The following is a 27,759-nucleotide window of genomic DNA, read 5'->3' as shown; positions in this document are numbered from 1 at the left end:
TGAGCTCCCACTGTTAGCCCCAGCTTCTACCAAACTAGCTGTTCGAAAACATGCAAACGTGCGTAGATCAATAGATACCACTTCAGTGGGAAAATAACGGCGCTCCATGCAGTCATGCCAGCCACATGACCTTGGAGGCATATATGGACATTGCCAGCTCTTCAGCTTAGAAACTGAGATGAGCACCACTCCCCTGAGTCAGACTCGACTAGACTTTAGCTTTAGCTTTTATATATGATTTTAATAAGGCTGTTTTTATGATCCACATTCCTGGTCAGTGGTTTTGTTTTGTAAGTTTTGTGAGGTTTGCACTGATCAGAGAGTTAAAAATTTATTAAATAGCTCAATGTCCAACTTCTTTGGCAGCTGTTCTACATACCAAGTTCAGAATGTGAGAAAATGCCATTTGACGGTGACACTTGTGCGCACACTTGCTGTTCTTTGGTATAGTATTACCTTAATATAAATATCTGTTCTATTGAGGTGGATATCAAGCAGCAGTATAGAGTTAGAGAGGCAGAAGATCTGGTTCTATGCCTAGAGACATTGAGACTGTGCTGTGTTTCTGCCATGCTATATTCCTCTCCTCTGTCTTTTGTACATAACAGTGCAGCAAGTAATGGATGTAGACACTGCATCAAAGTAGGACTTTGTAACTGCACTAGTTCACACTCATATAAACCTTCTTTAAAGCTGTCTATATGGCTTGTAGCATGTATAGTTCATGGTAAGGAGAGAGAAGGAATTCAGCACTGGACACTGTTCTCCATTTTGCATATATACACAACACTTTTTACATGCAGTTAGGACCCATGCGCTAATTGGGATTTCCAGCTGCATGAAGAAATGTAGGGAAATTAATCTGATCGATGTAAGTTGCAGAATAGCAGAAGAGCTTGCTTCTGTTTTTCTCCTCACCTGTACAAGCATCAGTTGTCTCAACAGCATTTGTTTCCTGCTTCCATGAAACCTTAGATTGTAAACTTCTTCGAGCATAGATCTGTTTAGTTTATTTGAGATTTCTTTGGTGTTCCATATATAATGATGATTTCTTTTCAAAATATTTTTTGTTGTGTGGCTTCAAATCAGTTCCAGGTTTTGGTGAATCCATCACGGGGTTTTCTTGGATTGATTTGTTTGGGGAGGTGAGCACTGTTTTCCTCTGAGCCTGAGAGAATGTGAAGGTTTCCATGGCTGAGGGATTCAAACCCCGTTCACCACAGTCCTCATCCAGTGCTCAAATCACTATATCATGCTGTCTTTGCACAATCTGAAAATTCCTCTTAAAGCTTTCTTTAAAAGTACATTGACCCATTCAATTCCTTGGGGGTTCTTTCAGTGCCAATAGTTTCATAATGTAGAGTATAGTTGGTTATCCATTTTTGTAGGTTTGACTTTTGCAGATTTGATTAAAATGTTCTCTTTTGGAATTTCTTTGTTCCAGTGTGACTTCTGTGGTCACCTTCTACCATACTGATAGAACTAGAGAGAACACTTCTCTAGGAATCTGTAGGTTCTCTAGTGTTATTCTGTGGTCACCTTCTAGCCATAGAGTTAACCATAGAGTCATGGTAGATGATCCAGAGATTCCTACAGAGGTAGTTTCTCATTTTTAAAATATGCAGTTTTGTATTTGCTATTTTTCCATTTTTACAGCCCTGCACTCCCAATTGGTGCAATGTGTCCTTATAGTCTTCCGCTCCTCCAGTGGATACCCAAATCCATAGATGTTCAAGTTCCATTATAAACAATAATGTAACAAAATTGTATTGGTTATATAAAATGGCCAAATCCAAGTTTGCTTTTTGGAGTTTGGGGGTGAAGGGTGAGAATATTTTCAAGCCCTGGATAGTGGAAACCATGGCTGTAGAATCCATAGGTACAAAGGACCAACTGTATTCCATCACCCTCCCTCAATGAACTTTCTCAAAATAGTCACAAACTGGATCACAGTATAAATGCCAACATGTTTTGCCTCGATACTATGTGACTAGGTTTATCTGTGGTATTTTTTAAATTTTACTATTAAACCGAGAGACTACAAGACTAGGCAGTTGGTATAGCAATGGGGACTAAAACCTATGAATCTAGTAATTGACTCCTTGCTTAGAGATGAAAAGAATGCCATTTTAGTTGACAAAGAAAAGCGCTTGTACTCTGTTTGAGAAAGGAATGGAACACTGCTGCATTGTTGAAAAACAGCTTGAACTTTCTAGACTTAGCATCTTGGAGAAGTTTCAAGTGGCTAAAGATCATTATTCTAATGTGCAGAGATCAGATTAGAGGGAAATGGGCAACTTTCCAATTCCAGATTGGTGGAAGAAGTGATCAGCTGCCTTTTGAAAGGAGAGTATACAGATCATAAGATGCTGAGTGGTGCATTTAAAAAACTATTTCAAATGATCTGACTGCTTGCTTCTAACATAAATGTTTATAGGACAATAATGACCTACAGGTCTCATGTCATGGCACCCAACGGTTTTTTAAAATGTTTGTGGGTGAGATAATGAGTAAAATGAGAGGTTCTTAAGTCATTTTGAATGATTTGTTCTAAATGTCCAGTTGGCAGGTTTTAGTTTATTTATAGAAGATAAAATGTACTCTATTCATAGAAAAGTCTGTCTGAAAACAAAAGCTAGAAGTTGTTCTCATTTTAATGTTGTTCAAGGTGTGTTTAATTCTCATGTCAATCATTTTACAAGTATTCAGAATACACAGATACAGGTTATTTTTGAATTGATTGGGATCAGTCTTCATTTTCTTGTGTTTTCTTGTATGTCTTTATATACATGTGATATGGAAAGTAGTACTCTTACAACTACTGGTAGTATTATATTTAAAGTGTCCAAATGTTAAATATTAAATGGAAGTCGGGAATTGAATAGTGGTTTGTTTGATAATGTTTGATACTTCACTTATAGTGAAGAATTAGTAATAACTGAGACATGAAAAGGAGGAAAGAGAAGGTAGTTTTCATATTAAGTGAATCTGAATGTGAAGTGTCAAGACTAAATGTTGGATCTTCCAAAATGGTGAGGGAGATCAGATTATTCTTTATACGTGCAGGTCAGTACAGTTGCCATTCTGATCTTTTTCTTGCTACAGGTGATTTAGTATAGAGAAGTAGTTAGGCCAAAGTTTTTGACAGAATAATGCACTTTGGGTTAAAAGCACCAAACTTGTACTGGTAATCCTTAAGCTTTTCCTGATAGACATCCCCTCCCCTTTATACTCCTGTTTTAAAATAAATGGGTTGCTCTTGTTATGCTTTTCCTATATATACAGAGATATGCCAGTTTTTAGGACACATCCTTGGAGGTTTGAATATAATTTTGGGGTGGCTTAAAGAGTTTTGTGGAGTAAATTAATTTCTACATACTTTCTACATACTGTATTTATGGTTTGGAGTGGTCTGGGCAAAATTTATGTAAATTTTAATTACCATATAACCACATGATTCCTACATCCTATTTTGTCTCTTGGGATGCATTTTCACTATGGAATTAATTCAGTTCCACACCAATTTATTAGTTATATCTCAGTGCTATAAAATCATGGGATTTGTTATTTGGTGAGGTACCAGCACTTTTTGGAAGAGAAGACCATTGATTTAAACTATAACTCCCAACATGTTATTGCATAGAGACATGGCAATTAAATTCGTGGCTGAGTTCTGTTTGTGTACCGATACAAAAAAGTTTTTTTTCACCCTGGGAAAGAAACACTCTGCAGCTTAAGTCTTGACTCTAAAAATACACACAAGAATCTTGAGTTATTTAAGAGATCAGTTTATAACACTTTGACTTAGAACCAAGGGTTTAATAGACCACTGTTTCTCAACCTTCCTAATGCCATAACCCCTTGATACAGTTCTTCATGTTGTGGTGATGTCCCAACAATAAAATTATTTTTGTTGCTACTTCATAAGTGTAATTTTGCTACTGTTAAGAATTGTAATGTAAATATCTGATATGCAAGATATATTTTCATTCACTGGATCAAATTTGGCACAAATACCAGATATGCCCAAATTTGAATACTGGTGTGGTGGGGGGGTGGGGGTGGGGGTGATCTTGTCATTTGGGAGTTGTAGCTGCTAGGATTTATAGTTAAACTACAATCAAAGAGAATTCTGAACTCCACCAACGATGGAATTGAATCAAACAAGTAACAAAACAGAAAATGCTGGATGAGTTTGGTGGACATTGACTTTGAGTTTTGGAGTTGTAGTTCACGTACATCAAGACAACACTGTGGACTCAAGCAATGATGGATGTGGACCAAACTTGGCACAGAAACTCAATATGCCCAACTGTGAACATTGTTTGAGGAAAATCGACCTTGACATTTGGGAGTTGTGATTGCAGGGATTTATCGTTCACCTACAATCAAAGAGCATTCTGAGCCCCACCAATGATATAATTGGGCCAATCTTCCCACACACAACCCCCATGCCTTGAAGGGACTTGCTAGTGCAAGCCTCCCTGCAGCCTCGCAAGCTCTCCCTCGCCCGCACATTTGCACCACGCTGCCATGCACCCAGAATGCTTGCTCTCCCCTCCTCGCTTGAAGTCTCAGAAGCAGCCCTCCCCTTGGTTGAGAGGCCAGCCAATCACAGCAGAAGAGTGCTTCTGGTGGGAGGATTCACCATCTGTTTCCAAAAAGGAAAAGGACGGGCAGAGAGATCTTCAGCCTTCTCTGCCAAACGGGTTCCTAAGACCATCAGAAATATGTATGTTTTCTGTTGGTGTTTGGTGACCCCTCTGAAACCCCCTTGCGCCCCCTCCCAGGGGTCCCAATTCCCAGATTGAGAAATACTGTTCTAGACAGCTTTTCTAGAACAGTTCTACAGGCAGCATTCATACAAAGAAGGACACTGCTTTTTCACGACCCTTTCTTCCTCAAGTAGTAATTGTAACAAGAATAGAGAGATATTCAAGATTTGTGTTACCTGCAAAGAGATAGAGAACTCTAATTATTTACCACAACTTTTTCTTCCATTTATTTCAGTATCTGTTTCTCCTTGCATCTATTTACTTAAGCTGTTTGTGGTAGAAGTACTGGAAGGCATTTGGTTGGATCCAAAAGTGTTGAGTGACTTAATGTAAACTATTTACTGTAGCATTAGGCAAATCTTTTAGCAGTCTGATCCAACCTGTTGTAAGACATGGCAATGTTTTTTGCCATATTTTAAGGATCAGGGTTATTCATAATCTCCTTTTTACTGGTCTTGTACATTAGACTCTTCAAAGAGGCAAACTAAAAATGGGTAAAGGGTTTCAGATAATATGTAATTAAGACTTCTACTGAAGAATATTTTTTCTCTTTCCTACAGTAAATCAGAAAGTGACGGTTCCACTCAGGACTGGATATTTAATCTGATTTGCTTGGCACAATGTCTGCCTTGGCGTCTTATGGAGATTGACAACAGATTTGGAAGGAGATAGCAGCTAATGGCTTCTGACTCTATGATTCCAGAGCAAGCAAAACACCGTGTGGTTAAAGGGAAAAGGCAGCAGCAACATGAAAGGTCGCCGGTGAACAGTGATGCGGAAGAAGAGACATTTGTGTTTGAAGCAAATGAAGCCTGGAAGGATTTCCACAGTTCTCTCCTTCGTTTCTATGAAGCTGGGGAACTGTGTGATGTTACACTAAAGGTGATGATACATATTTCATACTTCTTTGTGTACAAATTATGATCTTTTTACACCAATTTTCTCTGTGTCAGAAAGTGGGTTTGCTTTTTTACCAGGTACTGTTGGCATTTGTGAATTGGCATTCTGCCATGTTTCTCCACTTTTTAAAAAAATTGCTAAGAGTACTGCAAGTTTTGCAGAACAGTTGGCATGTGTGGGAAGCTGTGACTGTTATGTAATTATGGTCATGAGCTCAAATGAGAAAGTCACTTCCTTTAGTTCAGAGTTGCATACTTGTATAGCCCACGGTGCCAATTTTAACCCACTCAACTAGCATAACTGATGTTGTCTTGAATTGACTGTTTTGATATTGTGACTTTGAAAAGTTCCTTTCGGAGCTACAGCTGCCAGATCTGTCCAGTCAACATAACCAGTGGGCATAACTTTTCTGAGTTCAGGCTGTGACATATGAAAGCCTAGTTCTAGTGTTCTAGCTGTATAACTAATATGAAAAGATGTATGTGGGGCTTTCTAGTCTTGTGATTATTCTACTCACTGAATGTGGGTTTAGCTAATCTCAGCGATGCACATCCAAGTAAAGGGTTGGAAGCCCTGGATATGGTTACTGTCTTTGGAAGACACTAGTATTTTTACCTGTTTCCTTCTGTGGATCATGGGAAAAGGGGTGAATTCAACACCAATCATTTTTGAATTTGCTGCAGAATCTGCAATTGCCTTTAAAGAATCTAGCTTGACAAATGGTTTTTTGAGAAGTTTATATGAAGGTCATTCAAAACTGTTCAGTTCTTTATTTATGAAATTAATATGTAATTCAACTGATGAAACTCTTGGAGTGGTTTGCTATAAATCTCTCCCAAGAGGTACACTGACATATTAGGGAGAAAGACTTAATAAAGATAATGGCAACGTTTTTACAAAAAAAAAAAAAAAGCATTTTAGCCCTGGGTCTATCAGCTGAAAATATGGTGGTAATGAAAAGGATATGACACATGGATGTCGGCTTGTAAAATACAGTCATTTTTGTCACAAATGTTTCTGCTCAGTTTGGTATTTGATTTTTTTACATTCTCAGAGTCTTTGAATGGAAGCTAGCATTTAAAAGCCACGGTATAACCATGGTATTGTATATATTTTAAGTCTTTAATTTTTTTTCTTTTCTGCCTGTTCCTTTGACATTTTATTTCAAGTTTTGCCTATCAGACTCTTCAGTATCTGCAACATGTTTTGAAGTGTTTCTCAAGAATGTTTTTGTAAATTTTTATGGTTTTTTGAAGTGTTTGTTAGAAAACAGAATCATAGGAAAATTTTCCCCTTTGTTTTAGAAAGTCTATGAAAAATGACAAAATGAGCAAGACAAACTTTTTAAAATGAAGTCATAAGAATGTTGGATTATTCAATGTTTAGCATTAAATACGTTATACATTTTGATACTCCAAACAATTTAATCTTCAAGTAGAAGTTTAGTAACTTTTATCAGGGCTTTGAGCAACTTCAACAGTCTTCAGGGCAGTTCTTGTTGACAGAATGAAAAATTATGTAATGATTTAAAAATGGAATTCAGGATTGTCTTGGTTTCTTCTTTTGGTTTGATTTTCACATTTCTCCAATGTTGGGGGATTTACATCCAATTTTATCACAGAACAGTTGTGTTTGGCACGTGGAAACATCATTTTTGTGGAAAATATTATATTACCAAGGTCATAGGGAGGTTCCTGGATAGGATGATGGGCTCCAAAAGGGCTTGGGGGATATGTATGCCACATGTGCCTCTGTTAATTCACGCTTGCATTATCAAATTACCTTAATCTTCAATATATTTTTTCATCCAGGGTGACTATGCAATAGAAAGCAAACCATTATTGTCTTTATCTTCAGAAATATCAGTTATGTATATGTGTTGGCCACTTGTCACTCATTGATAGATAATCAACCTGTGTACATTCAGGCCACTCTGTGGGTCATACCGTACAGCCAGGTCTACCCAATTTATAATTTAGAGATCTTGACTGGATATAATTATTTCTGTGTGTTTCATGGCAGTACATTTTCTAAAGCCATATGCTGTTCAGTTACTTCCATGAGCTTATTTTGGGAAGCAACTCTCTTGGATGACTGTGACTATAAATAATTAAGATTATCTGATTGAGATGATGGGATAAAACATGTAGTAATAAATTGCAAACAGGACATAATCATTTTAGTGACAGCAACTTCATGATGTAGGCTGTGAAAAAATTACTAAATAATTCATGCAGGCAATAAAAATAGCTCAATTGGAAACTTATCTCAACAATAATTTTATGGGTGTGACAGATCTAATGGTGCTGTTTCCTTACACACCATGACTTTACAATCTGCTTATCCCCAGGAGAGTATTTCTCACCTCTCATTTTCAAATAAGTTTTATACTACTGTCAGGCTTTTTAGTTTCAGCCATAACTTTATATTGTATGTGCCCTGCTTCAAATCATATATCATTTCAAATCAGATATTTGTTTATTGAGACAAAGACATTAAATATTGTGAAGAGAAACTATGGTTTAAAACTATTTGCAAAACATTTTGAGCAAAGCACTCTGATGTGACTGTAATGTATGTTATATGACAGTACACATCTAATAGAAAACCATAATTTATTTTTGAAAATGGGGAATTCATGTGCTCAAGGTACATATTTAATTTGTAGACTATATTGATGGCAGTTTGTAATGGAAAATCCAGAATAGACATTGGTAACACCTTTATTAGACAAAGAAAGGGAAAAAAACATGAAGTTCATTGGCAAAGGTCGTGTAGAAATATTTTGCAAAGGGAAATGAAAGTGATGTTGTTCACAAAAGATTGCAAGTCTGCATCTGATGGTTTTAATTGTTATGTTGAGAATGTTTTCATATAAGCACAAAGCAGTGTCCCCATGTCCCCTTCCCAAGAGAGATGAAGGAATTAGCATTGTTTACAAATGGGAAAGATAATCTGATTACATAAAATAAAAATACTAGCATTGGTATCCTGTTAACTTGACAGCCTTGGATTTTAAAACTCCTCTGTGTTTCTGGCATCTTCTTCTGAAACTTAAAACAATTCTGCAAGGGTCTCAGATTAAAGATCTCAACATTCATTGTTAATCTTTTTGAAGAGTGAGGGCATTGACTGCTTTAAGAATCTGATTAAAGTTATGGTCTTCCAAATGTATTTAAAACACAATTTTGATAATAAAAGGAAGGAAAGTGTAAGAAAATATTTTTATATTTGTGCCTCCCCATGAACTTCTATAAGCCTGAGAAGGACAGGTTACTAACCTCTGGATTATGCAAAAATAGCTCAGTTTCTACTAAAACAAATGTATGTTTTCTTAATAGGTGGGGTCGAAACTGATTTCCTGTCACAAGCTTGTACTTGCTTGTGTTATTCCGTACTTCCGAGCCATGTTTCTTTCCGAAATGGCAGAAGCCAAGCAGTCATTGATTGAGATCAAAGACTTCGATGGTGATGCCATAGAGGATTTAGTCAAGTTTGTGTACTCATCTCGACTGACTTTGACAGTAGACAATGTCCAGCCTCTCTTATATGCTGCCTGCATTCTCCAGGTGGAAGTGGTGGCCAAAGCTTGCTGTGAGTACATGAAACTGCATTTTCATCCTTCAAATTGCCTGGCAGTGAGGGCTTTTGCCGAAAGTCACAACCGGGTTGACTTGATGGACATGGCAGATCGCTATGCTTGTGAACATTTTGCTGAAGTCGTGGAGTGTGAAGACTTTGTGAGTGTGTCACCTCAACACCTGCATAAACTGTTGTCTTCAAATGATCTGAGCATTGAGAGTGAAAAGCAGGTTTATCGTGCTGCTATTAAATGGCTCCTTGCTAATCCACAGCATCATGCTACATGGTTAGATGAAATAATTGCACAGGTAAGAATTAGAGGAATATATGGGGTAAAGGATGAATTCATGAACATTTCATTTTTGTATTCTCTGCCTATTGGAGTTAGAAGCACAAGCAGTAATGGCATTTTGAATGTCAGTAATTTCTCAAACGCTAAAATAGACGGACTAGCTTGCACACATCCGCTTCTTGTCATCACACAGTACTTGAAAATTGGCAGCGGAATGCAGGAATTGCTTCTCTTGAATGTCATTGCACTCGTGACAATGTATCTCCATTGAAATTTTTGTTTTGGAGCAGTCCTCAGTTATCATTCTGCATTTATAAATGGGCCATTAGTTTAATGTAAATGAATAAAACCTGTAACACTCAGACTAATGTCACTTTCTTATGGCACCTGTTGGAATATTTCTGCAACCTAACAACTATATGTTTATATGGGTTCTCAAGGAACCGTTCTCTACTAACAGGGACATGGGATATAAATTTATGTGTCCATGGAGAATCCAGCCATGTGCATAATGTATGCATAGCTGGATTCCCACCACCACCACCACCACCACAACAGCCATAACCAGTAAAATGCCCTCTATCTGTTTGTTGTGGTGGTGGTGGTGGTGATGATGATAATGAAGTTTATACTCAGTTTTTCTCTCCACAAAGAGACTCAAAGAGGCTTTTGCAGCTTCATTAATTTGCATTAAGGACACTAATAAAAAGATAAAGGATTCCCCTTGACAGTAAGTCTAATTGTGTCCAACTCTGGGGGGTGGTGCTCATCTCCATTTCTAAGCCAAAGAGCTGCCATTGTCAGTAGATGCCTCCAAGGTCATGTGGCCAGCATGACTGCATGGAGAGTTGTTACTTTCCTGCCGGAGCAGTACCTATTGATTTACTCACATTTGCATGTTTTCGAATTGCTAGGTTGGCAGAAGCTGGGGCTAACAGCGAGAGCTCACTCCACTCCCCAGATTCAAACCACTGACCTTTTGATTAGCAAGTTTAACCCACTGTGCCACATATGTACTAGTGTCCCAATGACACTAGTACATATGTACTAGTACTGCCTGCTATCAAGGTCTGCAACAGGAACATATCTCTAGCTGTTCATGTTTGTTACAAGTCCCAAACTGCTTCGTTAACATGACTGGCCTTTACAAAAGAGGACCTTCAACCAGAAATGGTTGAATGCCTGGTGTAGTCCATTTTCTCTAGGATTTCCATGTGATGTTCTTATGATTCAGGTTGTCTAGTGCCTCACAAGATTTCTGACATGCCCTGAACCTGCTCTTGCAACTTCATGAAATATAGTCAGTTTTGCAATGTTCCAACCATCCAGTTATTGAACAAAGCAGAAGAGGCAAGATTTATCTCTAATAGAATGAAAATGATTAAAAAGAAACCTGCACTTTGTTGCATGGCTAGTTCTTCACTTTTAATTTCTGCAGCCATTTTAAATAGATAAGCCGATACTTCCCTCAGTTGATCAAGTTGCATAGCGTATTACTAGTGAAGCCTTGTGCCTTACAGTATGAGACCGTTACAGACAAATTATCATTCCTTTCAGTAGCTTTGAATATTTTGCATTGCACCTACATGTTAGTGTAGGACTTGATAATTTCCATTTCATTTAAATGCATTGTCTCTAGGTACGCCTGCCTCTGTTGCCCATTTGCTTTCTTATGGGAGTGGTGGCAAAAGAAGAGATTGTCAAACAGAATCTAAAATGTAGGGACTTGTTGGATGAAGCAAGAAACTACCACCTTCACTTGAGCAGTCATACAGTACCAGATTTTGAATATTCTGTCAGGACCACACCAAGGAAGCACACTGCAGGTAATGCTTCAGCTCATCTTTTTCTTGAAATCTGCCTGTTCAGCAGTGGGACCGGTGCGTGCCTAATAGATTAATTTGAATTAACCATTTGTTCCCAGCTCTCTATTCATTACCCCCTCCTCCCGAAATGCTGCATGGTGTGTGCTTGTGATAACTGGATTTTGAAAAAAAAAATGGCTTGTTCTGGAAACAAGGATTTTTTTGATAAAGCTTCAGTGGAGACACCTTTTTCCCAGAATAACTCTTTCAGGAATGAAATTCCCTTCTGAGTGGTAGATTTCTCTCACTTCCTGTTGTCTTACCCCTGTTCTTAACTAGGAATCATTTGTAAATCAGATGTTTGTAACTCAGGGACTCCCTGTGCGCAGAAAGCTGCGCATGAAAATGTCAGAGTTTGATACTTTCATAGGTAGGAATAGCTGAGCTATTCTGAGTTTTCTTGTGTAAACCAAGCTAGCAGATTTCTTTTTGGCTAATTGAAATATGTATGAAATAGGCAGCCATCATGGCAGTAAGGAGCCGTTGTGGTGTATTGAGTTAAACTCTTGTGCCGACTTAACTGCTGACCTGAAGGTCGGTAGTTCGAATCCACAAGACAGGGTAAGCTTCTGTCTGTCAGCTCCAGCATCCCATGCGGGGACATGAGAGAAGCCTCCCATAGGATGGTAAAGCATCCGGGCATCCTCTAGGCAACGTCCTTGCAGACAGCCAATTCTCTCATACCAGAAGTGACTTGCAGTTTCTCAAGTCACTTCTGACATGAAAAAAAAATCATGGCATCACACAGTTGTATTTGTATTTGAGTGACCTTATACAGTATAGGGGTGGACAACTGTTGGGTGTTGTGGGCTTCGTTGGCTCATAAGGGGACCTTCATAGGCCCCTCTTCTTCCAGTTCAAGCCAACATACCCTGAGTGCATGGAAGTAATATGCCATTTTTGCTGAGAGACTTGGGCTATTTTAGACTTAGGTAAATGGCCTGGGTGTGTTTGAAGAAGTCAAGAAATTGCCCGGGCATGTCCCCTAGAGCACATTATGGAGCCAAACTTTTCATAGCCTCTAGGAGGCATTGAGGAGGCTCAAATTATTGGCAGCTGCAGGCATTTTGTGGACCACCCTTTTCAAATATCAAAGGACTTTACCACCTAAAATGCATATCATCTGCTTTCATTGAGTTTAATAGTAAAATTAAGCTGGATTTTGTCTGTCTGTTGTTGAACTTTGTAGCAGTATAGCTGAACATTACCTTTGGCATATTGTCGTCATTATGAATAGATAGGATTAGTAACATTTAAAAGTGATATTACCTTTTTCAAATCTGCATTCAAGGCTGAACTGGATATTTTTTTGTCAACTTTTGTATCTATGCTATAAAAACATTGGCTTAATTTGAACAAAGTTTGTTTGGGTAGAATTATTCACCTTGTACTGCTAGTGTTAAATGGCTACAAGGAAAAATAAGTCAACCAAACAGACTAGTTTCTGCTACGTGTTTCTTTGCCAGAACATGTTCATTCAGGAGGAGAGAAAGCATTTTTATTTGCTTATGTTGATTCTTTGTTGTTGTTTTTTTTGTCTTTGCTTGACTCATAAACCAAAGATGTTGCTTACAGTTCATGTGCAGTTCAGGACCTTGTATTTGTAACACAAAATAAAATGTCAACTAAATTCCATTTCTATTTATAATCTGAATAAACTGTAATATTCCAAATGTGATATTTTTATGCTATACAAAATTAAACATAATATGCTTTATGTTGCCAAAGTAACAAACTGATTTTCATTCTGTAAAGGATACTAATCCTGCTATTTTTCCTCCCCAGTTTTCCATATATTTTGCTTTGTTGAAGATACAAGTAAATAATGTTCTTCCGGATTCAAAATACTGCCGGAATTTCATGTCACTACCTTGAACCACTGCATCTTTCTTATTAGGTGTCCTTTTCTGTGTTGGTGGTCGAGGTGGATCTGGTGACCCTTTTCGCAGTATTGAATGCTACTCAGTAAACAAGAACAGTTGGTTTTTTGGTCCTGAGATGAACAGTAGACGGAGACATGTGGGTGTCATCTCTGTGGGAGGTTGGTAAAAAAAGTCAACTTTATTCTAAGATGCATATTTCCGAGTTGATGCTTCAGCTGTTCTGTCAATTGGAATTCTAGCCTTTGTATATAAACTAACCCAAAACATAATTAATTTCTTGAAATGAAAACATACAACATTTTGTTTTCATCTCAAATATAAGTTTGGTATTTTGTTATAAGAGATCAACCCTCTCCAGTACTAAAAATAATGACCATAGAAACTCACATTGAATTTGTATTATGAAGGATATATTCTCCTCAGAAATAGGATGACATATATATTTAATATTCGCTGTATAAATATCAAAGATCACTTTTTTGTGAAGTTGCTTTTGGATCCCAGAACAAGTAGCTGAAATTTGAAGGATCCATTAGTTTACTCTTTTTAGCACTCATTTCACATCATCATCATCTTTATTTATAGCCCAGTCTATCTTTCCAAGGGGACTTAGGGCAGCTTACAACAATATAAAACACAATAGCAAACATTTAATGCCAGTGAAACATATAACAAATAAGAAAACCAACTTAAATAAACATCACATAATACATTTAACATATTAAATCCATGCAAAGCTCTTAAAATCTGACTAAAATAATTGGGGTTAGGATGGTATACAGCAGATTAACAAAAATAGCTTTTTTGATGCCTTTCCACCACCACCCTGAATTTGTATCTTCACACACTTTGCTGGTTTAATATTAACTTTGTAAAAATATGCAGAACTCTTTAATTGCCAATGGATTTTTCTTGTTTCTCTTTAAGCCCTGTAGACATTTTCTGTGCTTAATTTTCTAGTGAAAAACCAACATCTTTGCCAGTGACCTACTTTACAATATTTCAAACCGTGACTTTCCAATTAAAGAGGATACCCATGGTACCTCACTGTGAAATTAAATGCATTAAGGCTAATTTGTAAAAACTATATGGAATAATATGTAGGCAGTTGTTTTTTTTTTTTTAAAGAAAACTAAGAACTCAGGGGAAACTAAAACTCAAACAGTTTAAGAGGTCAAATGCCTACAAATTAGAGAAGTCATCAAAAGATGGGGGTGGGGGATATCAGAGAGGGAACCAAATTAATTTCTGCTCACATAAAATTCCAAGCTTGGACACCACAATTGAAAAGGTTTTCCACAATATCATAACCAGTTTCCCTTTAGATACTGGTTATAGGGGTATGCACCTGAAATTCAAAATTAGTTTGTAAATGACAGAGACATAGAAATTATTTTTTGTGATTGTAACAATGTTGTTTAGATCATTAAGTAATTGGAAATTGTGTTCATTTAATTGGAGGAAATAATCAATAGGGTGCAATATATATCATTAGATATACCTAATAAGTTCTTATGAGTGAGAACTGTGTGGCCCTCCAGATAAAGCTGAATTGCAACTCCTAGCTGCCCTAGCTATTATAGATAGTGGTGGAGAATGCTGGGAAATACAGTCATTAACATCTTTATGATTCCCATCCCTGGCAACAGTCTGTAATATCCTGCTGGTTGTACTTACACTATCCAGACTACTTAACCCTTTAAGTGATACCAGCAAGGTAGAATTTTTATAACTTTTAGCAATAGGCAGATGTATTATAAATTGACAGTTATACTAGTTTGTGTGATTACTACATCATTTTGTTTTTCAGGTAAAGTGTATGCAGTAGGTGGGCATGATGGAAATGAACACTTAGGCAGCATGGAAATGTTTGATCCTCTGTCAAATAAATGGATGATGAAAGCATCAATGAATACCAAAAGGTTAGTTAAATCTGGGTTGGACCTTCCGTTTTAAAAAATAAAGAAGTGAATGTGGACTCCTGAACACCCATCAAGTAATTAGACTTGCTCATTTGTCTTGCAGTTTAAAGTACAATGGGAAACACCAGGAAAGAACTGGAAACTGAAACCAGGACATGATTCTGCTAGTGAAAAAGAAATGAACAAAAAAGATCAACTAGGCATAAAAAGCAAGAGCTGTCAAGTTATTGCCTGAAGAATTATAGATATATAATCTCAGTTATAAAGCTGAAAGCTAAAAAAATAATAATCTAAAGATAGTATTAACATTTTCACAATCAAAGTTATTCCTGATTTTGCTGCAAAAAATCCTCCACAGATTACATACGGAATAAAGATATGGAACTTACTAGAAAACAATTACTTGAGTCAATGTAAAGTCTGTTTTTTTTTTTATTCTGTTAAGTCTGCCAATAATATATGTTGATTTTTTTTTGTATTTTGACACATCTTTGAAGAAGTTTATGATCTCACATTTTACTGAATTGGTTGATTGCTCATTAATGATTTTCTCTTATGGCTGTAACCTACAGTTCCTTACCAAATAGTACAATTGAACTGAATTTAACGATAGTTTGTAGGCATAGTCAGTCCTCCATGTTAGCTGAGATTAGGGGTTCCAGACCCCCACAAAATGGGGGGAAACACATTTTTTAAAGAAATCTTACCATAGAAAACACCTCTCTAATTGTTTTAGTATGTCCTTGGTGTCAGTATCTGCTGCCAGAAGTTTCTAATTAGAATTTTATTAATTTTTATATAGATTACAACGAAAGAGTGAGAACAATAAAGTATAGGAAAGTGAGGAAATAAAGAAAAAAAGAGAAAAAAGAAGAAACAAAAAAGTATACTAAAATCCCAAATAACCCCTAAAAAGAATTCTACAAAAATACACAAAAAACACAAAAAAGAAAAAAAATGACTTCCATTCTATCTTCTTGGATCATATCTTCTTCTTATTCAAAAATATAAAATAAGTTCAAAAAGAAATTGTCTCTCTTGTTTCTTTTTCCCCCAAATTGTCCAGATATTCATGGAGATTATCCCAATTCGTTCTTCTTAGTATCATACCTGTATTTTTCTTCAACAAAAAAGTCAATTCATCCATGTCCTTTATTCCTCTGATTTTTTCCACCCATTCCTGTACGGGTGGGACTGAGTCTTTCTTCCATTCTCTAGCAAAAACAATTCTAGCGGCAGTCGTCATATATGTAAAAGGTTTATCCTCTTGTTCTGTCAGTTGTAGATCTATATCTGTAAAACCTAACAAATAATACTCTGGTTTTCTTATAAATGTTCTTTTTAAAATATTTTGTGTCTCTTCATGAATTACCCTCCAAAACTTTACTGCTTCTTTGCAAGTCCACCACATATGGTAGAAGGAGCCAACCTGTTCCAGGCATTTCCAACACTTATCAGAAACTGTTTTATACATTTTAGCCAATTGTTTCGGTGTGGTATACCATCTGTGGAACATTTTTATCCAATTTTCTTTTAAATCTATTGCGTATGTATATTTTAATTTTTTGTTCCACAGTATCTGCTGCCAGAAGTTAACCACAGGTTTGTGCCTGGGGGACCTACAAATGGCTAGAGAAGAATTCTCTAGTAATCTCTAATCCTCCAGCATAGTTCTATGGCCAATCTCCAGTAGAGTTAATTATAGGTTTGCAATGGAGAACATAGAGACTTGAAGGAGAGGACATATTACTTAAATGAATGGATAATCCATTTTGCAAATGTTGAATCTGAAAATGTGGAGGGCTGACTTTAGTCTGATTTTATTTATTTACTTATTTATTATTTACCACATTTATATAATGCCTTTTTCAGCCCGGAGGTGACTCAAAGCGATTAATAAGATGCTCAAAATCCTCGGTATATGATGGGAAACTGTACTGGCTTATAAGCATTATCAGTTGTGGCATAATGAATGATGCATTCCATTAACCCAGCTTTGTTTCTAATAGGAGAGGAATTGCTCTTGCCTCTCTTGGAGGCCCCATCTATGCCATAGGAGGCTTGGATGATAATACTTGCTTCAGTGAGGTGGAGAGGTATGACATCGAATCTGATCAGTGGAGTGGAGTTGCACCCATGAATACGCCTCGGGGAGGAGTTGGTTCTGTGGCTCTGATGGTAAACAGTTATATTTCTTAGTTGGTTAGAAGCCCAGCACTATAAGAAGGTGTGAGGTGCTGCTTTTTGCCCCTAGACATATTCAAGCATGGTAAGGTTGTGTGAAAGCCAGTATTTCTGAATGGGCTGTCACTATCATTGCTTCAGCTAATGCCTCAACTCAGGGTAATAACTTAACCACAGGTAAAAATTAAATTGGTGAAAAATTCTTTGTTCAAATAGATGTTCACCTGTTTGTAAATTTCATCATGTAACAATATGGGTGCATATTAGTAAAGTTCAAATTTGGATTATTTGAGAGAAACAGTCTATTGGCAACTCATTTCCAAAACTCTGACAAGCTTGTCAATGAATCTGACTGAAAGCCTTCTCTTTTTAGGTTCTTGATATCTGTGTATGTGCCTTCAAGTCGCTTGTGTTATAGCAACTCCATGAATTTTACATTGGTAACTAGACTTTGCTGAAGTCTTAACTGGGGACAGACATTTGCTGTATAACAAAGGAGTTGTACAACAATAACTTCTGTTGAGGAATTAAAAGGGACTGGAGGGATTGTTTTTGTTCTGATAATGCTTTCTAATTCACCTTCTGAGGCCCTGCTTTTGGATGTAAAGTTCTTCTCACCCTTTCCTCCTTTCAGAACTATGTATATGCTGTCGGTGGGAATGATGGTACTGCTTCCCTTTCCAGTGTGGAAAAGTATGATCCTTATCTGGATAAATGGATAGAAGTAAAGGAAATGGGTCAGCGAAGAGCTGGCAATGGAGTTAGTGAGCTTCATGGCTGTTTATATGTAGTAGGTAAGTAACCCATCGAGATGACAAGTGTTTTTCAGAAGCTCTGCTATAACCTGAGCAGTCGAGGTAGTCACATCTAATTGCAATGACTGATTTAATCTTTTCATAGAATCATAGAAAGGTAGAGTTCAGATTGGTCTTTGATTGTAGGTGAACTATAAATCCCAGCAACTACAACTCCCAAATGACAAAAATCATAATTTTTGAGTAATGGTCACTCCTTGTGTTGTGAGACTCTTTTTGTCAAGTTTGGTGTGATTTCATTCATTGGTTCTTTTGTTTTTAAGGTACTCATTATGCACAGAGCATTTATATATATATATATATATATATATATATATATATATATATATATATAGATGAGAGAGAGATTGATTTACCTAAACTACCATATAGCAACTGCTTCTTTCTTACGTATGTCTTTATGTAGGCGGCTTTGATGACAATTCACCACTTAGCTCTGTTGAACGATTTGACCCTCGCAGTGGAAGCAAGTGGGAATATGTAGCAGAACTCACAACTCCTCGAGGTGGAGTTGGCATAGCAACTTTAATGGGGAAAATTTTTGCAGTGGGAGGACATAATGGAAACGCTTACCTGAATACAGTGGAAGCCTATGATCCTGTGGCGAACAGGTAATTTGAGATTTTTGCTGGTTCTTTGCTAGATCAGTACATATCGAACTGACAGTATCTGACAATAGCTCAAAGATGTTCCAGGGAATTACAGAATTGGCTCATGTTAGCTGTCCTTGCTAAATATAAAATCATTCTGGAACTGACACATCTAGCCCAGGGGAGAGAAGAGAATGTGCCTTCCTCAGCAGTCAATTTCCTTATTTTTTATTTTTAACAATTCCCCTGAAGTGGTCCCAAATGTCATTTAGGAGCCTCATCAGGATTTTCCTCACATTTTGAAGCCACCCTTGGCCCCTTTAGGGCCTAAAATGGCCTTTTAAAAACCTCAGTTTGTGACCTTTTTTTCAAAAATGTTTCTCATGGGCTTAAAATTTTGTGGAAGGGGGTAAAACATGTTTCCCAAAAATGTTTCCCAGTGCCCCTAAATCAGGGGTCCCCAAACTAAGGTCTGTGGGCTAGATGTGGTGCTCCAAAGTGGACTTTAGACTTAGGGTCTCCCTAAGTCTGAAATGACTTGAAGGCACATAACAAGAACAATCCTAATTAACGTGACTCTCATCAACCAAAAACAGGTCCACACTTCCCATTGAAATACTGGTAAGATTATGTTGGCCCTCTATTCGAAAAGTTTGAGGACCCGTACCCTAGATGATATTGCAGACCAGAATGCTAGTTGGGTTGTTATGAGTTTTCTGGGCTGTATGGCCATGTTCCAGAAGCATTCTCTCCTGACTTTTCACCCACATCTATGGCAGACATCTTCAGAGGCTGTGATGTCTGTTGGAAACTAGGCAAGTGAGGTTTATCTGTCGAATGCCCAGGGTGGGAGAAAGGACTCTTGTCTGCTTGGGGCAAATGTGAATGTTGCAGTTGGTCATCTTGGTTAGCATTGAATGGCCTTGCAGCTTCAAAGACTGGCTGATTGCTGCCTGGGGGAATCCTTTGTTTGGAGGTGTTAGCTAGCCTTGATTGTTTCTTGTCTGGAATTCTCTTGTTTTTTAGTGTTATTTTTTTCTTTACTGTTCTGATTTTAGAGTTTTTTTAAATACTGGTATCTAGATTTTGTTCATTTTCATGGTTTTCTCCTTTCTGTTGAAATTGTCCACATGCTTGTGGATTTCAATGGCTTCTCTGTGTAGTCTGACATGGTGGTTGTTTGAGTGGTCCAGCATTTCTGTGTTCTCAAATAACATGCTGTGTCCTGGTTGGTTCATCAAGTGCTCTTTTACGGCTGACTTCTCTGGTTGAACTTTCACCCAGAGGAAAGTGTTCTTACCATACATCATGGGAACCATTGACCGCATAGGGAAACCGATTAAGAAACACAATCTACAAACTATCTACAGACCCACCAAGAAAATCCAGCAAATGCTACATTCAGCAAAGGACAAGAGGGATCATCTCACTTCTCCAGGAGTCTACCACATACCATGCAGCTGTTGACAAATCTACATAGGGACCACCAAATGCAGCATTGCCCAAACACGAATCAAGGAATATGAAAGGCACTGCAGACTACTTTAACCAGAGAAGTCAGCCATAGCAAAGCACCTGATGAACCAATCAAAACACAGCATTTTATTTGAGAACACAGAAATGCTAGACCACTCGTAATAACCACCATGTCAGACTACACAGAGAATCCATTGAAATCCACAAGCATGTGGACAATTTCAACAGAAAAGAGGAAAGCAAGAAAATGGAAAAATCTGGCTACCAGTATTTAAAAACTCTAAAATCAGGACAGTAAATAAATAGGAACACTCAAACAAATTCCTGACATGAAACAATCAGGGCCAGCTAATACCTCCCTCCCAACAAAGGATTCCCCCAGGCAGCAATCAGCCAGGCTTTGAAGCTACAAGTCCATTAAATGCTAATCAGTTTGGCCAATTGCAACATTCACGCTCACCTCAAGCAGACAAGAGGTCTTTCTCCTACCCTGGACATTCCACAAATATATGAACCTCACTTACCTAGTTTCCAACAGACCTCACCACCTCTGAGAATGCCTGCCATAGATGTGGGCAAAGCATCAGTAGAGAATGCTTCTGGAAGATGGCCATCCAGCCCAGAAGACTCACGGCAACCCAGTGATTCTGGCCATGAAAGTCTTCAACAACAAAATGCTAGTTCTTCAACAAAATTCAGATTGTGGTAATTTTCATCTTATCTACTTAGGTGTCATATATGTAAGCTAGCATGGGCTTTGTCTTCTCCCAGAACACTCTTGTTGCTCTCACTTTCTCTTCAGACAAATTATAAGCACTCTTGATTTAAAATGCATTTTGCCTTTGCACAATCCCAGCTATTGTACACATAAACAAAATGCCCACTTCTGCATATTTTTTTCTCTTTTGAATGCTCACCATTCAATTCTGTACTGAGCTAGACTGTTCTAAATGGGTGATGCTGCGGAACCCCTTAAAAACCATAAAATTGAATAAAAGCAATTTTTGAAATTGCATTTGTATAAAAGAGTTCATTTACATGCTAAGCTTTTTTCACTTATGATATCAGAAATGTTTGGTGAAAGGTGGGCTGCCATTGTTTCACATTCTTCCTTTATTTTTCTTTTTAGGTGGGAGCTTGTGGGTTCTGTGTCTCACTGCAGAGCTGGAGCCGGAGTAGCTGTCTGTGCTTGTCTTAGCAGCCAAATCCGTGACATGGGTCATGGGTCCAGCAATGTTGTGGATTGCATGTGAATTGGGGGTCGCAGCCAGAAATCACTGTGAAATGTGACAGGACTTGCCGACTATATTAAGACACTTTGAACTCTTGTACACTTATGTATAAATAGTCCAAAACATTTTATATGACAAGTTTGGGTTGAGTGGCAGTTTTTCTTTTCTGAAGCAAGAAAGGTTTCGGAAAAAATTGAAGACATTGACAGCACTTGTTTAAAATATACCTTCTTCTGTGTTCATTGCTGAGAACTTTTGATCTTCAGCATCTTGTAACTTAAAAGGATATTGGAAAAATAACAACTGTTTTTTTCAAGTGACTGTGTTTTTTCTCAGGTATGCTCTCCAAAAATGCTTATATTTAAAAACAACATGTAAAAACAATCCTCTGAAGAACGCCTTAAGGCTTGTATATGTTCAGTTGAAAACTTGTTCTTCCATGGTTGCACTATGCAAACCTAAATTAACCCATTGTGGATTCTTGGCTGATTCTTGATTTTTCCAAAACTATGTTATTTTGGTTTGTTTCCTCACTTGGCATGAGAATACCACCATATGCTGCTTTGTGAAAGCAAACAAAGTGCAACAGAAAATTACTGATTGCTGAGGAAATAATCTCATCCTAATTGTGTATAAATATAAAAAAAACCAATGCCAGAGAGATTTCAACTGCATTTTGTCATCTTTATGTTTTTATTCTGCTTATTGGTGGGCAGTGCAGTGGTTAGGTTTGCAAATTTTGTGTTTCATGCTGCTCTATTGTCGGATTTCTCATGTTTCTTTCCCCAATGAGCATTTGCCCCAGCCTCGGCCAGAAGGCTTGCTTCTTTGTAGCATGAGGGAAACCAAGCATGTGACAATCATTCAGCAAATCACTTGTAAAGTGTGTTCACTTCCCTGGATTATCTGCATTATTTTAATTAATAGCAAAGTAAGAGATTGTTTGTGTGTGTGCTCTTGATTTGTACACCTATGGCTGCCCTAATTATCGATTCCAGCTGGAAACAAATGCATTCTCACTTGGCATTTTTTTAAAAAAACCAACTATGTCAAGTACTTCCTAAATTGGCTAACCACCTTGCCTCCCACTTCTGCAGTGCCAGGCTATTGCTGATGCTTATTGGTAGGATGGAGATGTACCTTTGTGATATCCCTGTAAGATGCCAACTGTGTCCCCTGTGTAAATATATTTCCAAGCTCTGGGTGGAAGACTACCGTAGATTGAAGCTGTGGCCATATGCTTCTGTGTATGCAGAAGCTTATTCCTCACCAGCCCAGGCCAGTTTGCCCTTTTACTGGTTGAACCACTAAGGGTTTGTAGTGTTGAGACCACAGGAGAAGAAGGGATGACTTCAGTCAGTGTCTTATGTGCCATTATTACTTAGAGAAGTCACTGCTTGCTAGCGAATTAGTGACTATCACATTAAATATTTTTGTCTTAAAGAATTAGATTTCTGTTCAGATGTAATAGGGAGTTCAATAAGTAAACGAATATGCTTACTTTGATGTAGCAGATCCTTCCATGTTACTCTCACTCAAAACATTTTTTTGTCTAAGCTTCTTTTTGATGCTCAACCCAGCTGTGTATATGAGACTGTGCATCGCTTTGCTTTAAAAACAAGCAGGAATGGGCCCTTTAGGACAGGAGAAACTTCAAGTGGCAAAAGCTCACAGGTCAAGAAATACGGTGGAACATACACAACTTATAAAAGAAACCATGCAGATAGATTTGGGTGGCGCCAAGTTGTACAAGAAAATCATTATTTCACAAGATATTCATCAAGGCCCGAGGAAAGACGTAGCTTCATGACCAGAGCATTTTGGATGAATGAGAAAAATTGGAGCACAATAGGGGCATACAAACATTGTGTTTCTTGGGGAAACAGTTATATAGTTTTTTTTTGTGTGTGTATTACTGTCACAAAGCCCACAGATGGCTACTTTACATTTGCACTGCCACTTCTTTGTGTGTGGCTGTGATATCCAGTGGACAAAATGAAATATTGTGTTGTATAGAAAGGGGGAAATTTGTAATAAAATGTGTTAATTGTTTGACCTTGTGTGTTTTATTTCTCTGTTGAGTAGGAATTCAGTGTAAATAGATTAAAGATGCTGGGGGGGGGGGGGGGTCAGATTTACATTTTCAGACAAACTGCATGTCATGTGGCGAAAAATACATATTTATCTTGAAAGTGTTTGTTTTGGAAAATCATTGGCCCCTTTCCAGTTTCAAATGTTATTTCTTTAACCGAAATGGATTTCTTTATACTAACTGGATTAAACCCACTAAATCACATTTTGCTTGAAAAATTGACACTATAATGGCTAGTGCCAAGGAAAAATATGATTTGTTTTTGCTAAGGTTTTCCCTTTACCAAAATATATTGTTGGGTTAGCTACTGAGAGAAACTACTTCTTCCTTCATGGATCCTGTAGGATTCATCCATCAGCACAAGCTGTGCTTCATTTGCTACACATTAGTAGTGGCAAGGCTATGTAGCCTTGTAGTTGTTCCCTGGCTCTTCCCTCTTGTCCTACCTAATAGCACTTTGTTCAGTGCTCTAGCTATTCAGGAATGTATCCCTTTTTTCCTTAATCTCTGCTTTCATGGAGCATACATTAGCTCTGTTCAATTCCCCACAATGCCTTAAACATGTTGGATTTCTTCTCTTCTTCGCTCTCGTTGTTGTTCCACAGAGTGAAGAGAGCTACATGCAAATAACAAAAGGCAAAATGGATGAGCCTCAGAGTTGGAATCTATTTGAGCACACTTGTGATTTTTATTTATTTACTTATTTATTTACTCTTATTTGTATCCCCCTTTTTCTATCTTGAAGGGGATATGACAACTATGACAACTATTCAATGTCTTTGAACAACAAACAATTAAAATACATTAAGATTAAAAATTAAAAATTAAATGCACATTTAAAACATTACTATCACTATTAAAAATCATGCCATCCACAATCGTAAGCCGGGACCATTCCAAAAGTCATTGCACATAATTCCATAGCTATTATTGCACTGTAGCTAATCTCCAAAGGCGTGATCCCAGAGCCAGGTTTTCACTTTCCTTCTCTAATATCACTGGGGAGGGAGTTCCACAGCCAAGGGGCCACCACAGAGAAGGCCCTTTCTCTCCTCCCCACAAGTCACGCTTGCAAAGGAGATGGGACCGAGAGCAGGGCCTCCCCGAGCGATCTTAATCTCCGAGGTGGTTCATAGGGGGAGATGCATTCAGATAGGTTAGCTAGGCCAGAACCATTGAGGGCTTTATAGGCTAAAGCCAGCACTTTGAATTGTACTTGGTATGGCAGCCAGCGGAGCTGATGTAACATGAGGGTTGCATACACCCTTTATGCCGCTCCAGTGATCAGCCTGGCTGCAGTCCATTGGACCATTTGAAGCTTCCGAACAGTCTTCAAAGGCAACCCCACATAGAGCGCATTGCAGTAATCCGTTATTGATGTGACCCAGAGCGTGGACCACCGTGGCCAAGTCTGACTTCCCAAGGTATGGATGCAGCTGACACACAAAACCTGGAGTTCCACGCTCAGCGGGAGTGTAACCCTGTCCAACACAGGCTATATCCTGTTCAGCCTTGTGACTGACCAGGAGTGCCTCTGTCTTGTCTGGATTCAATTTCAATTAGTTTGCTCCCATCCATTCCATCACAGCTGCCAAGCACCGGTGCATTTTGATCCCGATCGCTGATTTTAACAATCTGCCAAACTTAGTGGAGGCTTTTTGCTCAACAGGCTCAAGTAGGGGCACAGCTGCTCCAGAAAAATAGCAGACTGTTCCTTTGGTGACTTTGATGCTTGGCCACCTCTGCTGCACTTTCTGTGGTTTGGGTTGTGACATTTTGATGATTAATTTCACCAACAAGATGACAGACTGTTTCTCTCAACTGGTGCTGGGGGACACTGTTGCCTATATCATCAGATGATGGGTCTCCTTAAGGCATTTGCATGGCCACTGCGTAAAACTTTCCTTTAACCCAGCATGATTCTTATGTTTTTAGGTGCTCCTCTGCCAGCCTTCCCTGCTCCTTGTGTTTGTCATTAGTTTGGAATCTGGTAAACATTTGTTCATGCAACTCAGAATTTGAAATGATTGTGTAAATGCAATTTCCAATTTTGGTTCACAGGTAAATTGCTTTGGGTTAGTTTTTCTATAGCACTAACTGTGCTAGGCACACCCACAAAAATAACATCAAACAACTACAGAGTTAGGTGTGTTCAAAGTTTACGCTTGGCATGCTCTGTGGACTTGCTTCCAAGGAGTTGCATCTTGCAGCCTTTGAGGTCTCTGATGTAAAAAAATACACCTAAAGCTTGTCCTTGTTGAATATAGACTGCAAGATTAGGTGGATCCCTAGTCTGACTCATGCTTACACTTTGATCTCTTCCCCAGCTTTTATATCAGACATAATTGCAGTACCTGTTTATTTAATTACAGTTTACTTATCCTTCCCCATATCCTGAGATCTCTGGGCAGCTGGCAATTGAAATCATTTGGGACAGTTTTAAAATATAAGACCAATTTAAATAATTTAAACATTCATGTATATACTGAAGTTAAAAGATGGTTGCAAAATCATATACACAAACAAATCTGAAAAGCTTTTATTTGGAAAAATAAAGACAATTTATAGCACAAGGCAGTACTTTTCTGTCTGCTTAATAATGAGCCTTTCTCCTATATCTGAATCATATTTTTGTGCTGTCCTTACGCAGTTTTTGGGGGGTGATTTCCATGTTTTGGGGGGTGATTTCCATGTTCTCTCAAGCTGTACTATGCCATTTCTTCCAGCAGAAGGCAGGAAAGAGCCACAGTTTGTCATTTTCCTCTTAAGCGAACTCTGCTACATTCTGATTGGAATCAGGAGTGGCTTGTAACAGGAGAAGCTGCTTTTGGCCTGAATCCCAGCTTGGTCCAGCTTCAAAATTGAGAATCATCATCATCAACTGGAAAGTCCTGTGGCTCCAGTAGGGACTTGTAAATGTATTCAAACATAAATCTTCAGTAGGCTAGAAGTTTCTGATGCAGAACGAAACCTTGGAGGGTTTCTAAGCTATTGCAAGCTGTCAGGATTTGTCCTTTTTAGCTCCAAGAAAATAGGACTAATTTTCTGGAATGTAGTAAAGATGTAGGGTTGGGAGGATGTGAATCTGCTTTGGTGCATTCATTCACATGTAAACCCACTTCTATTGTTATCATGAATCTATAAAGTCATTTACAGAAGCAGTACTAATGCATAGTGCTTCTACAGGTATTCACTTCCAGGGCATGTGTGCAGAGCAACCTGTACTCATAAGTACCTTACCAGAAATGATAGCGAAAGCATGTGGTAAGAGGAAATATCTAAATATTTCAGAAAAGCCATTCATGCATAAGGCACTAAAGCAATCTTGTAAGCCTTCACTAAATCTTGTTTCTTTTTGTTTCAGCTTCTCAAATTACCCCTGCAGAGTGTATGCATAGGGCAAGCATTTCCAGTTGGTATGCAAAGGTTATTTATAAGAATGTGGAGCTGTTTTACCCTTCCTGGCTTGTGTGCAGGGCTGGTTTCATATGGAAGGCACTTGGAAGTAGGGTTTTGGACCTCACAGTCAATTTCATACTTGTTATAATGCTTTTGTCTTGAGAGAACGAGCCAATCTTTAGATGGAGCGGGTGTAATATCTTGATATCTTCCTTTGCCAGTATAAATAGATTAGAAAAAGTTGCTGAGTGGTTACTCTTCAATCTATTCACTTTTTGGCATTTGATAAAAATGAGGCTATTGAGAAAAGTGTTTTACTGCACATTATGTTTTCAGCTGTAGCTTTTGAATCGCTCTAGAGGGGCAGCCTGGGATTCTTTTTGCAGCCAAGTTTATTAACAACATATGGGCTGGAGAGATAGATGACATGCAGTGTGGATTCTGGCTGAGAAAGAGGGGAGCCTGGGCTAGTTAGTAAACAGTTTTTAAATGTATACTATTCAATGATTACTTGTTTTCCATGCAATAATTTGGTGCTTTTAAACAGATTAAGATTATTGTAATAAATAAGAGACTATGAAGTTGGAGCACAAGATGTAGAGATTGGGAGTAGCAGGTTGCTTATTATAGGAGTCAACAGGAACCTATGATGTTCTTTTTTTGTTTTGTTGGCTAATAGCATGTGGTGCATTGGAAAATCAGAAGTAGTTGTTTTGGGATATTTTGACACTGGACACTGTTGTTGTGCCAAT

At 38.0% G+C, this 27,759-nt stretch overlaps 1 protein-coding gene across 2 annotated transcripts in view; it reads left to right on the top strand.

The window, feature by feature from the left end:
• KLHL8 (kelch like family member 8) overlaps positions 1 to 23,568 on the top strand; it is a 29,280-nt gene extending 5,712 nt beyond the window's left edge. Inside the window, exons 2-10 of one of the 2 annotated variants that reach the window (XM_060779265.2) lie at positions 5,336 to 5,657; positions 9,245 to 9,565; positions 11,189 to 11,375; positions 13,312 to 13,455; positions 15,108 to 15,219; positions 17,229 to 17,397; positions 18,038 to 18,197; positions 18,625 to 18,829; positions 21,414 to 23,568. In XM_060779265.2, coding sequence (XP_060635248.2) covers positions 5,454 to 5,657; positions 9,245 to 9,565; positions 11,189 to 11,375; positions 13,312 to 13,455; positions 15,108 to 15,219; positions 17,229 to 17,397; positions 18,038 to 18,197; positions 18,625 to 18,829; positions 21,414 to 21,537 — 1,626 coding nt within the window. In that variant the 5' untranslated portion in view covers positions 5,336 to 5,453 and the 3' untranslated portion in view covers positions 21,538 to 23,568. Of the gene's footprint in view, positions 1 to 5,335; positions 5,658 to 9,016; positions 9,566 to 11,188; positions 11,376 to 13,311; positions 13,456 to 15,107; positions 15,220 to 17,228; positions 17,398 to 18,037; positions 18,198 to 18,624; positions 18,830 to 21,413 lie in introns of both variants that reach the window. The other variant, XM_060779264.2, reaches the window with a different exon arrangement.
• Positions 23,569 to 27,759: the final 4,191 nt, after the last annotated feature.

Source organism: Anolis sagrei, chromosome 5 (genome assembly GCF_037176765.1).
Source record: "Anolis sagrei isolate rAnoSag1 chromosome 5, rAnoSag1.mat, whole genome shotgun sequence".
Lineage (NCBI taxonomy): Eukaryota > Metazoa > Chordata > Lepidosauria > Squamata > Dactyloidae > Anolis > Anolis sagrei.
The sequence above is the reverse complement of the archived record's forward strand: the minus strand, read 5'-3'. Positions and strand labels throughout refer to the sequence as shown.